At 45.0% G+C, this 17,647-nt stretch overlaps 1 protein-coding gene across 2 annotated transcripts in view; it reads left to right on the forward strand.

Moving 5' to 3' along the window:
* The window catches only part of LOC121582723 (dymeclin-like), a 162,336-nt gene that overhangs the window by 108,032 nt on the left and 36,657 nt on the right, over window positions 1-17,647 (forward strand). For both annotated transcript variants that reach the window (XM_041898774.2, XM_041898773.2), the window contains exon 14: window positions 5,909-6,014. In XM_041898774.2, the coding sequence (XP_041754708.1) occupies window positions 5,909-6,014 (106 nt within the window). The remainder of the gene's footprint in view (window positions 1-5,908; window positions 6,015-17,647) is intronic.

The following is a 17,647-nucleotide window of genomic DNA, read 5'->3' on the forward strand; positions in this document are numbered from 1 at the left end:
GTTATTAAGGCACATAAAATTTCACATGTTCCAGAAGGCATTTCTGCATTTTGATAATAAAAATAAATACAAGTTTACCTTCAAATGGCTCTCCTGTGAAATAGTGACTCGCGACATACGCCTAGTTTCCTGAAACGAGTCACATTTTTATGTCTCTGTGTCCAGTATGAAGGAAGTTACAGGTACAATGCCTCCGGAAAGTATTCAGACCATTGACCTTTTCCACATTTTGTTTGGTTACAGCTTTATTCTAAAATTGATTAAATCGTTTTTTTCCCTCACACAATACCCAATAATGACAAAGCAAAAACCGTTTATTTTTTTTTGTTTGCTAATTTATTAAAATAAAATAAAACTGAAATGTCACATTGACATAAGTATTCAGACCCTTTACTCAGTACTTTGTTGAAGCACCTTTGGCAGAGATTACAACCTCAAGTCTTCTCGGGTATGATGCTACAAGCTTGGCGCACCTGTATTTGGGGAGTTTCTCCCATTCTTCTCTGCAGATCCTCTCAAGCTCTGTCAGGTTGGATGGGGAGCGTTGCTGCACAGCTATTTTCAGGTCACTCCAAAAATGTTAGATCGGGTTCATGTCTGGACTCTGGCTGGGCCACTCAAGGACATTCAGAGACTTGTCCTGAAGCCACGTTGTCTTTGCTGTGTGCTTAGGGTTGTTGTCCTGTTGGAAGGTGAACCTTCACACCCCATTCTGAGGTCCTGAGCGCTCTGGAGCAGGTTTTCATCAAGGATCTCTTTGTACTTTGCTCCGTTCATCTTTGCCTTGATCCTGACTAGTCTCCCAGTCCCTGCCGCTGAAAAACATCCCCACAGCATGATGCTGCCACCACCATGCTTGACCGTAGGGATGGTGCCAGGTTTCCTCCAGACTTGACACTTGGCATTCAGGCCAAAGAGTTCAATCTTGGTTTCATCAGACCAAAGAATCTTGTTTCTCATGGTCTGAGAGTCCTTTAGGTGCCTATTGGCAAACTCCAAGCGGGCTGTCATTTGCCTTTTACTGAGGAGAGGCTTCCATCTGGTCACTCTACCATAAATGCCTGATTGGTGGAGTGCTGCAGAGATGGTTGTCCTTCTGGAAGGTTCTCCCATCTCCACATTGGAACTCTAGAGCTCTGTCAGAGTGACCATTGGGTTCTTGGTCACCTCCCTGACCAAGGCCCTTCTCTCCCGATTGCTCAGTTTGGCCGGGTGGCCAGCTCTAGAAAGAGTCTTGGTGGTTCCAAACTTCTTCCATTTAAGAATGATGGAGGCCACTGTGTTCTTGGGGATCTTCAATGCTGCAGAAATGTTTTGGTACCCTTCCCCAGATCTGTACCTCGACACAATCCTATCTTGGAGCTCTACGGACAATTCCTTCGACCTCATGGCTTGATTTCTGCTCTGACATGCACTGTCAACTGTGGGACCTTATATAGACAGGTGTGTGCCTTTCCAAATCATGCCCAATCAATTGAATTTACCACAGGTGGACTCCAAGGTATTTCTGTTTTTTAATTTGAATACATTTGCAAAAAAATCTGTTTTCGCTTTGTCATTATGGGGTATTGTGTGTAGATTGCTGAGGATTTTTCTTTTTTAAATCCATTTTAGAATAAGTCTAACGTAACAGTGGAAAAAGTCAAGGGGTCTGAGTACTTTCCGAAGGCACTGTAGTTTCGTTACCCATAGACTTCCAGTCATTGCGCTAATGCTAGTTAGCAATGTCTTGCGAAATTATTTCTGACTTCCTTCATACTGGACACCGGATATAAAAATTGTATTCACAAGTTCATCTGACTCTGGGGAAGTAGATAAAGGGCCTTGTTGCCAAAATCCCGAAGTATCCCTTTAAGACTAATTCATTTTATAGGCCTCCCCAATGCATTGGCATTCAAATTATTACGTTCTATGTAAATAATATTTAAACGAAAGTGTCTACATCTGTCACAAAAACTGATTAGAAATGAAATTATTGGATATTTATATTGGATCAGGAGAGCTTATAAATCGGCTACAATAATTTCAAGGACTTTTCAAAAACCAAATTGAGGAAATGTCTGATTTCCAAGGTATTCCAGTAGATCTACTTGATTTTCTGAGCTACAAATTCATCTACTTTAAGCACTTAAAGCGCTCTGTGCGAATCCTGAAAATGTAATTGTCATATATTTTCATTACCTGATCACCAGATCATGTTGGGGGGAATTCAGACCCAAGTTACGTGTGCGTAAATGGAACTTAATTATATTTTAATGCAATTTTCTCTCTACGCATATTCAGGTATTGTGGTGGAGATCACAGAAATGGAGATGTGGCAGAAGTGTGCTGTATTCTGACCTTAGGCGTGTTCCCGTGCTCAGACAGTTCATTGCGCAGATGCAATTGCCCCTCACTCGCATGCCTGCCTCACCTGGGACAGCTTTAGAGCTCCCTGTTTTTTTTACAGTCAAAAGACTACAATAGCCACGTGGCTTTCGACAACCAAAGCAACCATTACTGTAGTTGTTTAACATAGCAGTCAACCTACAGTAGGGAAAAAAGTATTTAGTCAGCCACCAATTGTGCAAGTTCTCCCACTTAAAAAGATGAGAGAGGCCTGTAATTTTCATCATAGGTACACGTCAACTATGACAGACAAATTGAGGAAAAAAAATCCAGAAAATCGCATTGTAGGATTTTTTATGAATTTATTTGCAAATTATGGTGGAAAATAAGTATTTGGTCACCTACAAACAAGCAAGATTTCTGGCTCTCACAGACCTGTAACTTCTTCTTTAAGAGGCTCCTCTGTCCTCCACTCATTACCTGTATTAATGGCACCTGTTTGAACTTGTTATCAGTATAAAAGACACCTGTCCACAACCTCAAACAGTCACACTCCAAACTCCACTATGGCCAAGACCAAAGAGCTGTCAAAGGACACCAGAAACAAAATTGTAGACCTGCACCAGGCTGGGAAGACTAAATCTGCAATAGGTAAGCAGCTTGGTTTGAAGAAATAAACTGTGGGAGCAATTATTAGGAAATGGAAGACATACAAGACCACTGATAATCTCCCTCGATCTGGGGCTCCACGCAAGATCTCACCCCGTGGGGTCAAAATGATCACAAGAACGGTGAGCAAAAATCCCAGAACCACACGGGGGGACCTAGTGAATGACCTGCAGAGTGCTGGGACCAAAGTAACAAAGCCTACCATCAGTAACACACTACGCCGCCAGGGACTCAAATCCTGCAGTGCAAGACGTGTCCCCCTGCTTAAGCCAGTACATGTCCAGGCCCGTCTGAAGTTCGCTAGAGTGCATTTGGATGATCCAGAAGAGGATTGGGAGAATGTCATATGGTCAGATGAAACCAAAATAGAACTTTTTGAAAAAAACTAAACTCGTCGTGTTTAGAGGACAAAGAATGCTGAGTTGCATCCAAAGAACACCATACCTACTGTGAAGCATGGGGGTGGAAACATCATGCTTTGGGGCTGTTTTTCTGCAAAGGGACCAGGACGACTGATCCGTGTAAAGGAAAGAATGAATGGGGCCATGTATCGTGAGATTTTGAGTGAAAACCTCCTTCCATCAGCAAGGGCATTGAAGATGAAACGTGGCTGGGTCTTTCAGCATGACAATGATCCCAAACACACCGCCCGGGCAACGAAGGAGTGGCTTCGTAAGAAGCATTTCAAGGTCCTGGAGTGGCCTAGCCAGTCTCCAGATCTCAACCCCATAGAAAATCTTTGGAGGGAGTTGAAAGTCCGTGTTGCCCAGCGACAGCCCCAAAACATCACTGCTCTAGAGGAGATCTGCATGGAGGAATGGGCCAAAATACCAGCAACAGTGTGTGAAAACCTTGTGAAGACTTACAGAAAACGTTTGACCTGTGTCATTGCCAACAAAGGGTATATAACAAAGTATTGAGAAACTTTTGTTATTGACCAAATACTTATTTTCCACCATAATTTGCAAATAAATTCATTAAAAATCCTACAATGTGATTTTCTGGATTTGTTTTTCTCATTTTGTCTGTCATAGTTGACGTGTACCTATGATGAAAATTACAGGCCTCTCTCATCTTTTTAAGTGGGAGAACTTGCACAATTGGTGGCTGACTAAATACTTTTTTTCCCCACTGTATTTCCTGTAGTCTCAAAAATGATTCAACATTTTGTTTCACATAATAACGTTTATTTTCTTATTCAAATGGAGCACACTTTGTTAATAACGTATTAAATCATATGAAATAATGTCATTAAAATAAGCGCCATGCTCTACCAACTGAGCTACAGGGGACCAGTAGCCTACCAGTAGCCTAAGAGCTAGGTAAATGAGTAATCCATTTGGAAAGGGGATTGTAAATACAAATAGCAATTGTTTTAGATGATTTTTCCTTGTGATCGCTCGAGATGAAAGTGAAACCAGTCACAAAAGCAAACTAAAAAGCATATCAAGAGGACAGGTATTTCCGACCCTTTCCCACAGTGAAGTATAAAATGCTGTGGCCTTATGCATCATTTTTATTGTATGGCCTTTTAACTTGCAATGATGAAACTTGGAGACGCAAGCCAAATGGGTAGGCTACTGCAGCCTGGAGCATGTGATGACAATGAAAAGCATTGCACAATTAAGGTTACACCAAATTGAACCTTTGGGCACTCTCAAATGTGTTTATTTTATGCCAAATTTCTCTGTTTCCTACTATTTCTATCATGTTAAATATTAGCCACTATCAGTATCGACCGTCAGTAATAGCCAAACACATTTAACTTCCAATTTACTGCTAGTTCCTTCAGAACAGTCTACAGTTCGTATTATTCCATTTCATTCCATTGTTTCGTTTCGCTTCCTCTGTAAACGCTGTCATGTCCATGTGGTTGTTGTTACCTTCTAATGTTGTGCCGACCAAAATAAATGTACACAGTATTTAAAGGACTTGCTTTAGATAAATGAACAGGAAAAAAAGAATTGAAGAAAAAATCCCTGATCAAATTGGTAGGCCACCCAGTGGGTGTGTTTTCTGGGATTGATTTAAATGTATTCAGTGCTCGAAGGGAGCCACATCTGCAAACCTCATTTCTCACGTGCATAGGGTAAGTCTGAATACCAAATATTGAGAAGTGCTTAAATCAAAATGCGTAAAAATGGCATACATTTTCTAAGTCTCAATCGGCCCCATTGTGAATAGGCCCACTAGGCTACTATGTCATTTGTTGTCATTACTATGTAATTTATTATAAGTATCAAGTTAAGGTGACTCTTCCTGTTAGAAGCATTGAATTTTCCAATCGCATACATTATTTTGGATTTATGTGCCCATGAAAACTGTTTCACGCCGTAACATAAGGAGACATTACATTTTACGTAGTTACAGTGCATTTCTGTCTGACAGCAAGATCCAGGATTCTTACAGGGTTCAAGTTCAATGTCAAATTTAACTAATTAATGTTTAAAATGTATTGTTACAACAAATAACACTGCCATAAACGCAAGGAAAGAAAAATGGTTTCATGTCAAACGACTTTGGACAAATCCGTCAAGAGACCAACCATGAGAAAGGGTTAAACAGGTTTTAAATCAACTTGTGAATTGTATTGAATGTAGCTATGTTCCCCTGTTATAAGGCAGATTATTATCAATAATTTATCAACAGCTGTAATAAATTGTCCGCCGCTGGAAATCCTCAATGGTACCCTAGTTTATAGAAATACCCATGTGTAGTGAGTACCTCAATCAGCATTAGACATGACGACAGTGTTTGTGTGTTAGATCTTTTCTGTCTCGGCCTGTCTTTCTTGAGTGAGATGTGAGGAGGATGTTGTTGCTAGTCTGATTTATGCTGTTGCCTCTCTTTCTCTTTCCTTATCTCTCCTCTCTCTTCCCTTCTCTCTCTCTCTCTCTCTCCACCCCCTCAGCCTGTTTGCACTGCTATCCAAGAAGCACAACAAGGTTTTGGAGCAGGCTACCCAGTCTCTACGGGGCCCGCGGCGGGCAGACGACAGCTCAGTCCTGCCTGACTACGTGAGTACAGTTCCCCTACTTCCCTGGTCCCCTGGACCTCCAGCCACGTCTAGTGCAATCAGCCACACACACCTCAGCCTCCTTTGTCTGCAGCGAGGGAGCAGGCCTGGGGCTGGGGGCCCCCTGACATCTGACAACCCCCCCAAACACACAGACAAAGACACAGGCGACACGAATGCAGATGCAAACCCAGTGAGAGACAAGAGGCCAGACGCAAACCTAGACACCCAGACACACAGACCCAGACATGGCTGGAGGTGTGTGCGTGTGTCTGATTTAGGTTCCTCACACACACAGTCGGAAGGGAAGCACCCTTCACCCCCACTCTCTTTTGTTTGGATGCCACCTTCATGGCCTTTTTTCCTGCCAAAACAAAAACACACACACACACACACACACAGACTTGAAAAGACCATTGCTATGTCTAGAGTCGTTGATGCTGAATTAACTTCTGGCCAATGATATCACTTCACCCAAACATTACCCTCCCTCGTCACATTGTGTTTTGAATACGTCTGTATGAATTATATCATGTTTGCTATATGTCTGTGTGAATTAAATCATGGAAGGTCTCCAAGTTCCAACAATAAGCTGGTTGGGGTCGTGTTCATTAGGGCACACCATACCAAAACATAGTAAGTAAAATGTTTTGCAACAGAAAACAAAAACAAGACATTTCTTATTGGACCAGTTCAGGTAGTACCCTCCCTGTTTATGTTTTGTGTCTAATAAATATGACCCTGGTCTCAATGGAAGAAGTTGTGACTAGATTCCATCCAGGTCTCAGGGATATTGTTCTGTGTTCGTATCTCATGTCCAGTCTAGACCTCAGTTTTGTTCTGTTACTAAGTAATGTTGTTAAGTGTAGTGTGCTGCGTTGCAGGGGGGAGGATGGGAGATGAGGGGAGACTAGGCAGGACAAAGGTAGAGTGACAGGCCCCACTTTGCCGTCAGGCCTCGTGACTGATCTGCCGTGACGCAGAGCCACGAGCTCAGACACGATTTACAGAGGGGAGAGGAGGGAGGGAGAGAAGAGAAAGGCTGACGGAGAGTAAAGGGGTGAGATAGGTGAGGAGGGAGCAGGCCTTGGTCTCATGGGAGAGGAATGGGTAGGGGAGAGGCTAAGAGGGAAGGCTGAGGAGGGAGCTAGCCGTGGGAGAGGGGAGGGGGGGGTGAAAGGGATGAGGTGGCACGTGGCAGTAATTAAAGATGACTCCAGAGCGTGCGTGCATGACGGGTGAGAAGGGGGGAGAGCGAGGGTGATTGGGGGGGGGTGACAGGCCACCTCCAGCGCCACACAGGGGATCTGTCCCTCCACTTCACTGTGTCACAGCCAGGCCAGCCAGAGCCTCTCCTCACTCTCACCCCTCCTCCAGGTCCCCAGACCTCCGCCATAACATCCTCCCTCCTCTCCCGCCTCCTCCCTCCACACCCTATCCCCTAGTCTCCTTCTCCTCCACGTTACTGTCACAGCCAGGCCAGCCAGCCCCTCCTGCCTCCTCCCTCCACACCCTATCCCCTAGTCTCCTTCTCCTCCACGTTACTGTCACAGCCAGGCCAGCCAGCCCCTCCTGCCTCCTCCTCCCTATATCTCCTTCTGGCCAGCCAGGCTAGATCCCCAATCCTCCACCATAATATCACCACTCCGCTTCTACCACCTCCTCCGCTCCCCTGTTTTCCCTACTCCCCCTGTCCTCCTCTTTGGCCGGCCAGTGCCTCTTTTCCCAGTTCTCTCCATCTTTACTTCTCCCTCTGCGATCACCCCTAGTCCTTCGTTCCTCTCCAGCCACTCCCATCCCCCTCATTCACTGCTCTCTCACTCCATCTTGCCCTTATTTTCTCTCCCACCCCATTTATCACTCTCCCCAGTCCTCTGTCACTGCAATTCTCTGTGACACACCATCTGTCCTTCTCTCTCTTTGTTAGTAGTAGATGGTGTTGTGATAAGAGGCCTCGGAGATAGTGGATCTAACTTTGGTCTGTTGTTACTGGTGATAGGAGACTGGCAAGGCCACTGTTCTCCTCTCTGTCTCTTCCTTCCCTCCCTCCCTCCCTCCCTCCCTCCCTCCCTCCCTCCCTCCCTCCCTCCCTCCCTCTCTGTAGCCTTCATCACCCCCCCCCCCCTCCCTCCACGGGTGACAGGCTGCAGCGACTCTTTCAATTTAAGGGCTTTATTGGCATGGGAAACATATGTTAACATTGCCAACGCAAGTAAAGTAGATAATAAACAAAAGTGAAATAAACAATAAGAATGAACATTAAACATTACATTCACAAAAGTTCCAAAAGAATAAAGACATTTCAAATGTCAAAGGATGTGCAAATAGTTAAGTACAAGAGCGAAAATAAATACATGTAAATATGGGTTGTATTTACAATGGTGTTTGTTCTTCACTGATTGCCCTTTTCAGGTCACAAATCGTGCTGCTGTGATGGCACACTGTGGTATTTCACCCAATAGATATGGGAGTTTATCAATATTGGGTTTGTTTTCTAATTCTTTGTTGATCTCTGTAATCTGAGGGAAATATGTGTCTCTTACATGGTTATACATTTGGCAGGAGGTTAGGAAGTGCAGCTCAGTTTCCACCTCATTTTGTGGGCAGGGTGCACATAGCCTGTCTTCTCTTGAGAGCCAGGTCTGCCTACAGCGACCTTTCTCAATAGCAAGGCTATGCTCACTATGCTCACCATTATTTTAGTCTTACTGAGATTTACTCTCTCTCTCTCTATTACCTCCCTCAAGGTCCAAGGGGTACACCCCCCTCTCCTGAATGACTGGGCCTGGTCACTGTGCTCCTCTCACTCTCCCTTCTTCACAGCGTCCCTCCACAAGCTTCCCACCTCCCCCCCTGTGCTTAGAGCTGTGGATGTTCTCATTAGGCTAGGCTGCAGCTCAGAGCACTGAGCTCCATATGACACCTAGATATGTTCTAATCCATGTGAGCTATATGGACCTCTCTGATGAAATCCTTCTCTGCCTCTGGAACCTAGGAGGAACCTGCCTTCTGGCCCATATTCATATTCAGTCCTACAGTCCCTTTGTGAATGACAGTGGGCTTGGCTGGCCTGAGCATGTTATTGTTATCATGGGCTGTAGGGACATTGGTCTATATGACAGCTTTCTGTCCACTGGCCACAGGCAGCAGACCTGATTTAAGTCACACTGACCAGTTCTGCTAGAGAAGGGTAGAGTATCTAGCCCTCTCCCCTGTTCCTGTTCAGTAGTGTCTGCTCGGTGTCAATGCCAAGTGGGGCGGGACAAAACAGATTTAACCAGCCACAATACACAATACTCTTTCCCTCTCCTCCCCTCTCTCTCTTTCCCCTCTTTAGTCTCAATTTTTCTCTCTTCTCTCTCCCTCTCTCTCTCTCTCTCTCTCTCTCTCTCTCTCTCTCTCTCTCTCTCTCTCTCTCTCTCTCTCTCTCTCTCTCTCTCTCTCTCTCTCTCTCTCTCTCTCTCTCTCTCTCTCTCTCTCTCTCTCTCTCTCTCTCTCTCTCTCTCTCTCTCTCTCTCTCTCTCTCCCTCCTTCCTTCCTTCTCTGGTCTGTTTAGCAGAAGAGTGGATGTAAAGGCAGTAATAGAAAGCAGCTGGCCCTGACAGTATTCTGTTCCCCGCTGCCTGAGGGGAGGATGAATGGGGGAGGAGGAACGGGGGATTAGAGAGAGCGAACAGAGCGAGAGTGAGACAGAAGGGGTGGAGAAAAAGAGAGGGGGAGAGAGAGAAAGAGTGAGGGATTTAGGGAGAGAGAGTTGTGTGACTGACTGGCATCTGGAAACAATGTAATTTGGCATGGCGGCCAGGCTATGGCGAGAGAGCGAGGGAGAGGGAGTTAATGTTTGTTTAATGTAGGATTGTCCTCAACCTGTAATTGGTCTTTAAGGAAGCAGAAGGATATTAAAAAGAGAGGGGAACTCAAACACTGTCGGCTCAGTGGGGGCGTTTCCCCCTAATACCTTATGTGTGTAGAGAGAGAGAGAGAGAGAGAGAGCTTTATTGGCATGAAATTAAAGAAAAATAAGATTATAAGAAGAAAAATTAAGAATGTCAAATGAACAATAATAATAATAATAATATGCCATTTAGCAGACGCTTTTATCCAAAGCGACTTACAGTCATGCGTGCATACATTTTTGTGTATGGGTGGTCCCGGGGATCGAACCCACTATCTTGGCGTTACAAGCGCCGTGCTCTACCAGCTGAGCTACAGAGGACCACAATCCTGTGCTACAGACACTGAATACTGTATAGTATTTGAATAAAATGTACATGGATGATGGTTACACTATGTATTAGTTGTAAGTTATATACAATGTAAATACTTCAGAGAATAAATGATCATGGGATGTCCCTCCGGCTATGGAAATCATATACAGTTGAAGTCGGAAGTTTACATACACTTACGTTGGAGTCATTAAAACTCGTTTTTCAACCGCTACACACATTTCTTGTTAAAAAACTATAGTTTTGGCAAGTCGGTTAGGACATCTACTTTGTGCACGACACAAGTAATTTTTCCAACAATTGTTTACAGACAGATTATTTCACTTATAATTCACTGTATCACAATTCCAGTGGGTCAGAAGTTTACATACACTAAGTTGACTGTGCCTTTAAACAGCTTGGAAAATTCCAGAAAATGATGTCATGGCTTTAGAAGCTTCTGATAGGCTAATTGACATCATTTGAATCAATTGGAGGTGTACCTGTGGATGTATTTCAAGGCCGACCTTCAAACTCAGTGCCTCTTTGCTTGACATCATGGGAAAATCAAAAGAAATCAGCCAAGACCTCAGTAAAGAAATTGTTGACCTCCACAAGTCTGGTTCATCCTTGGGAGCAATTTCCAAATGCCTGAAGGTACCACGTTCATCTGTACAAACAATAGTACGCAAGTATAAACACCATGGGACCACGCAGCTATCATACCGCTCAGGAAGGAGACGCGTTCTGTCTCCTAGAGATGAAAGTACTTTGGTGCGAAAAGTGCAAATCAATCCCAGAACAACAGCAAAGGACCTTGTGAAGATGCTGTAGGAAACAGGTACAAAATTATCTATATCCACAGTAAAATGAGTCCTATATCGACATAACCTAAAAGGCCGCTCAGCAAGGAAGAAGCCACTGCTCCAAAACCGCCATAAAAAAGCCAGACTACGGTTTGCAACTGCATATGGGGACAAAGATCTTACTTTTTGGAGAAATGTCCTCTGGTCTGATGAAACAAAAATAGAACTGTTTGGCAATAATGACCATCGTTATGTTTGGAGGAAAAAGGGGACAGCTTGCAAGCCGAAGAACACCATCCCAACTGTGAAGCACGGGGGTGGCAGCATGATGCTGTGGGGGTGCTTTGCTGCAGGAGGGACTGGTGCACTTCACAAAATAGATGGCATCTTGAGGAAGGAAAATTATGTGGATATATTGAAGCAACATCTCAAGACATCAGTCAGGAAGTTAAAGCTTGGTCGCAAATGGGTCTTCCAAATGGACAATGACCCCAAGCATACTTCCAAAGTTGTGGCAAAATGGCTTAAGGACAACAAAGTCAAGGTATTGGAGTGGCCATCACAAAGCCCTGACCTCAATCCTATAGAAAAGTTGTGGGCAGAACTGAAAAAGCGTGTGCGAGCAAGGAGGCCTACAAACCTGACTCAGTTACACCAGCTCTGTCAGGAGGAATGGGCCAAAATTCACCCAACTTATTGTGGGAAGCTTGTGGAAGGCTACCCAAAACGTTTGACCCAAGTTGAACAATTTAAAGGCAATGCTACCAAATACTAATTGAGTTTATGTAAACTTCTGACCGACTGGGAATGTGATGAAAGAAATAAAAGCTTAAATAAATAATTCTCTCTACTATTATTCTGACATTTCACATTCTTAAAATAAAGTGGTGATCCTAACTGACTAAGACAAGGCATTTTAACTAGGTTTAAATGTCAGGAATTGTGAAAAACGGAGTTTAAATGTTTGGCTAAGGTGTATGTAAACTTCCGACTTCAACTGTACATATCTGGCAGTAATATTTGCAGTTTCTCCCTCTCCCAGAATAATTCCCAGCTTTATGTCATTAATAAATGCACAGAAGTTGGGAATTGATTGGGATATTTTCTTGAAAAAAATATTTTATTTGGGAGTATTTCTCTCTCTCTCTCTCTCTCTCTGTGTGTTTGTGGAGCTGGGTCTGGTTAGTGTCAGTGCTTTAGAGGGCTAGGCCCTGGCCCCTGGGGACAGGCTGAGGCACCGACCCAGGCCAAGGGCAGCTCCAGCCCCTCCCTCCTGTAAACCCCCTCAGCGGAGGTCATGTGTCTGTTTACTAATGAACATTTCAAAGTGAAGGCTGATAAGCACACACTGTCTCTTTCTCTCCCGCTATCCTCCCACCCCTGCCCATCCCCCTTCTTACTCCACCACTCAATCCCTCGCCTTGTCCGTTCAAGATGAGCTCCATTGAACATTAGGGCCTAGACTCAGTAGGAAAAAGCAGCAGGAATGATTTTTTTGATGAAGGCTGATATATTCTGTTTTTGTTTTCCCTCTGAGGATAGTTGAAATAAATTTTTAACAAAAATGTGGTTTTGACTCATCTCTGTGAGGAGAGCAAAGCACCACACAGATGCACCCTACAGATACATCCTAAACCCTATAGATCCACCCTAAACCCTACAGATCCACTCTACAGATAACTTATTTAACATGGCATACCAGACCTCCATGTCTCTCTGTTTACATCTGTGGGCTCACTGCTTCTGCTCTGTTTAATTGTCTGTATGTATACTCACTGATGTAGCCTGGAGCACTATACCCTCTGTTGGCTAGTCCTGCTAGCTAGAATATTGCGTCATATATACTGAAGCTGTTGGGCTGACTGAATTTACAATGCACGTTGGATTGGCTGGGTCCCTACTGTGGAGGCGGAAATCATTTATTTGTTTGTTTTCAAACGCTACACTAGTACTTAAGAATACTACAGTACTATGATGACACACCACAATATGTACAGGTGACCCTGTTAGTGCGAGGAGATTAATTTCATCCCTCTCTCTCCTGCTGCTTCACCTCCACACCCCCTCATTCATTACATTACACTGTCATCCTGCTTATGGCAGGCAAACCTTCAGAGAGACTGCTGCAAAGACAGAGAGAGGATGAGTCAGAGGCTGCCCACCTGTCTTTCTGCCTGCCTGTCCGTCTGCCTGTTCTGTCTGTTCTGTCTTCCTTTTTCCCTCCCTTACTGTCTGCAGCCAGTATCCATCTTCTCCACAGGCAGCAGGAGGGCCACCCCCGCTCTCGGGGCCTAATGGGGTCCATCAGCATGGAGGTGCCAGGCAGGGTAGGACAGGCTTAATTGCTGTCTTGTAGCTCAATACGTAGAGCATGGAGCTTGCAACACCAGAATTGTGGATTCGATTCCTGGGACCACCCATATGTAAAATGTATGTACACATGACTAAATCGCTAAATGGCATATATTATTATTATACAGGTATATTATGTACCGTGTCCTTTACACTGCTGGCTTAGATGGAGAGGGGGAGAGAGAGGCTGAGGCAGAGGTTACAGTCTGCAGGTGGAAGCAGCCAGTTAGTCACTAATCCACCAATGACCAGCCAGTCATGGGGGCTGGATTAGCACAAAGCTGTCCCTGCCAGGGCACTAGGCAGACCAGACCAGTCAACCTCCCAGTTCCAGCCAGCATTCCTATTGGCCCCTAACTAACTGTCAGGGCAGGCCAGACTCCCAACCCAAGCCAGCCTTTCCCATGGGCAGCAGCCCACTAGGCTGAGCAATCGCTAGGTTAGCTAACTGATGTTGCTGAAATAGTATATGCCACCCAAAGCAATTTACAGTACAGTAAACACTTACAGTACGTTGAGTACGGTACTCTAGCATATGTGGCCCCAGCAGGAATCAACGGCAAACTCTGGCATTGCTAGTGCCATGCTTCTACCAACTGAGCCACACAGGACCACAAAATGTCTTCCGACATGGGTGCCTGAGGAAAGTAAGGAAGGCACGAGGGGTGGATGGGAGTTTGGCTGGTAGTGTTGTACTTGTATAATGCACTATAGGGCCCCCTCTAACAGCATGGGTTTCAGCAAACCACAAGTGCTACTTATCTGACTTCTGAACTTGAGTCTCTTAACATGCTCTCTCACACTCTCCCACACACATGCATGCAGACGCACACACACTCACTTACCCCTAGACACACTCCTAGTCTCGAGCCTTTAATGAAGTCAAAGCCGAAATGTTAGCGGACATATGAAAGCTCCTGTAATTACATGGGCTGAGCCCTAATTGAGCCTCCATAATACTCAGAGTACTGAGACTACTGCTCTATACAGATCAGTTCAATTCAGTTAACGCCCTATATTCTGTTGGTCTGTCGCTAGATATCGTTGACCATTTTAAGATCTTTGGAGTTGGTCAGAAACGCATAGAGATTTGTGCTGTGTTTGTAAGTGCACTGTAGTTATTTCCGCTTCTCTCCCCAAGAGCACAGAAACAGTTCTACGCTTTTATCTTTCATCTATTCTTTACTGTGTTGCGTGAGAAAGGGTTGGTGGTTGGAGTAAGACTTGCAGACCTAGACACTTTCTGCAGAAGGCCCTCCTCTCCTTGTGTGGAAGCCAGGTTGTGATTAAGTGAGGGGCTTCGATAAAACTGCTGACCCTCCCTGTCTGCTGAAACTGCGCCTCTCTCTATCTCTGTCTCTCTCCCCCTCTCCTCATCCTCCTCCACTGTAGCTGATTACTTCCTTTGCAGACAGGAAGTGTGTTTGTTTACCTTGGGAATAACAAGGTCTCTATTTCAGAAAGAGGGGGGAACATGCTGTAGACCCCCTTGCCGTCCACACACACACGCACCACCCCGTCCCCCTCCCCTTTAATCTGGTCCAGTTCATATGGCCATAACAGTAAGGGAGACGGGATGGATGGCCCTGGACAGAGTGTTGTAATTGTGATTATGAAATGCCTCCCTCTATTTGCCATAATGCAGGTCAGAGAATTACCCATTAGAGCCTCCCAAAAGACTGTTGTTGTTTCAGCGCCAGCCTGCCAGCTCTATTCTGTCTGTGTGTTTCTCTCGCTTTCTCTCTCCCTCTCTCTCTCTCTCTCTGCCTTTATTCCCTCTCTCTCTCCCTCCCTCCCTGGGGCTGTGATGCAGCGTTGGTTGCTGCTGTTGTTTTTAGTGTTTCGCTGCGGTAGGTGGTTCTGACTGGTTTGGAATTTGCATACTCCCCTACAAAACCTCCCGAGTGGAGCCGAACATACATACAAGCACGCACAGACACACACACAAAGTACCTCCCGAGTGGAGCGGGACGGCCGATACATTAAGCTGCTTGTTTATTCATGCCAGCTCTCCTGCTTTAGGAGAAAATCCTGCAGATTTTCATGTCTCTTCACTAAGCCTGCAGCCTCATAGAGAGCATTGTTAGGAGCAGAACACACACGCAGTAGAACACACACACACACTCACACAATGGAATAGTCACCACCAGTGATAATTCAACACATTCAAATACAATGATTTCAGATATGTTTTTAAATGTTCTGAACGCTTCGTCTGAATTACTTGGGAAAGTATTTCTCCTTCGTATGACAGTAAATAGTGCACATAGCTGTATCAATAGGAATTCACCGTACTAACAGACAGTACTTCTACTTGGTCATTTTGTTCGTCCTTTTGTGGTCTGTCTGGTCTCTTAACCTCCTCCTCAGACACACCGATCCGTCTGCCTTGACAAAGGCTATGTTGTGTTGCTACTCAACTCCCACTCAGATAGCAGATATGACCTGACACACACACAGAGAGATATGCTTTCTCCTGGCCGTCACACCTCACCACCGACCCATTAACCTCTAACCTATTCAATATAGCCAGGCCCGGAGGCTCTCTGTAACCACGGTAACCAGCGCATTCCCCTGGTGACATATCAGAAGGCAGGCTGTATTGACGTTGTGTTGGTATTAATAACTGATGATCAGCCCTGCTCTGTAAATGAGTAGGTAGTGGCAGACATAGAACACACACACACAGAACAAATATACACACACACACAGCAGGACGTAGACGCTCAGACAGAACAGACAGTCCCCGAGGCCTCCCCTGACCCTGTGTCAAATGCTGAGTGCTAAAAACCAGTCTTGACACACACACACACGCTCAGCCCTACCCTCCAGGTCTAAGGATCAGCAGTAGACAGATTTACAATTATCTCTTGAGTGTATACTGTCTCTCTCAACTACTACAACACACACACACTGTCTGCGGTTATGCAAATAGCCAAACAAGTCAGTCAAGATAGGATCATTGTGAGTACTGACCATGTTTCACCTCTACACAAACACCTGAAGCCACTCTTCCCATCTACATCCTCAACGTCTGCAATAGGGATAGAATGAACACATCTCATATACAGTGAGGGGAAACAAGTATTTGATCCCCTGCTGATTTTGTACGTTCGCCCACTGACAAAGAAATGATCAGTCTATAATTTTAATGGTAGGTTTATTTGAACAGTGAGAGAATGAATAACAACAACAAAATCCAGAAAAACGCATGTCAAAAATTTTATAAATTAATTTGCATTTTAATGAGGGAAATAAGTATTTGACCCCCTCTCAATCAGAAAGATTTCTGGCTCCCAGGTGTCTTTTATACAGGTAATGAGCTGAGATTAGGAGCACACTCTTAAAGGGAGTGCTCCTAATCTCAGCTTGTTACCTGTATAAAAGACACCTGTCCACAGAAGCAATCAATCAATCAGATTCCAAACTCGCCAAGACCAAAGAGCTCTCCAAGGATGTCAGGGACAAGATTGTAGACCTACACAAGGCTGGAATGGGTTACAAGACCATCGCCAAGCAGCTTGGTGAGAAGGTGACAACAGTTGGTGCGATTATTCGCAAATGGAAGAAACACAAAAGAACTGTCAATCGCCCTCGGCCTGGGGCTCCATGCAAGATCTCTCCTCGTGGAGTTGCAATGATCATGAGAACGGTGAGGAATCAGCCCAGAACTACACGGGAGGATCTTGTCAATGATCTCAAGGCAGCTGGGACCATAGTCACCAAGAAAACAATTGGTAACGCACTATGCCGTGAAGGACTGAAATCCTGCAGCGCCCGCAAGGTCCCCCTGCTCAAGAAAGCACATATACAGGGCTGTCTGAAGTTTGCCAATGAACATCTGAATGATTCAGAGGAGAACTGGGTGAAAGTGTTGTGGTCAGATGAGACCAAAATCGAGCTCTTTGCCATCAACTCAACTTGCCGTGTTTGGAGGAGGAGGAATGCTGCCTATGACCCCAAGAACACCATCCCCACCGTCAAACATGGAGGTGGAAACATTATGCTTTGGGGGTGTTTTTCTGCTAAGGGGACAGGACAACTTCACTGCATCAAAGGGATGATGGACGGGGCCATGTACCGTCAAATCTTTGGTGAGAACCTCCTTCCCTCAGCCAGGGCATTGAAAATGGGTCGTGGATGGGTATTCCAGCATGACAATGACCCAAAACACACGGCCAAGGCAACAAAGGAGTGGCTCAAGAAGAAGCACATTAAGGTCCTGGAGTGGCCTAGCCAGTCTCCAGACCTTAATCCCATAGAAAATCTGT

Source organism: Coregonus clupeaformis, chromosome 15, assembly GCF_020615455.1.
Source record: "Coregonus clupeaformis isolate EN_2021a chromosome 15, ASM2061545v1, whole genome shotgun sequence".
Classification (NCBI taxonomy): Eukaryota; Metazoa; Chordata; class Actinopteri; order Salmoniformes; family Salmonidae; genus Coregonus; species Coregonus clupeaformis.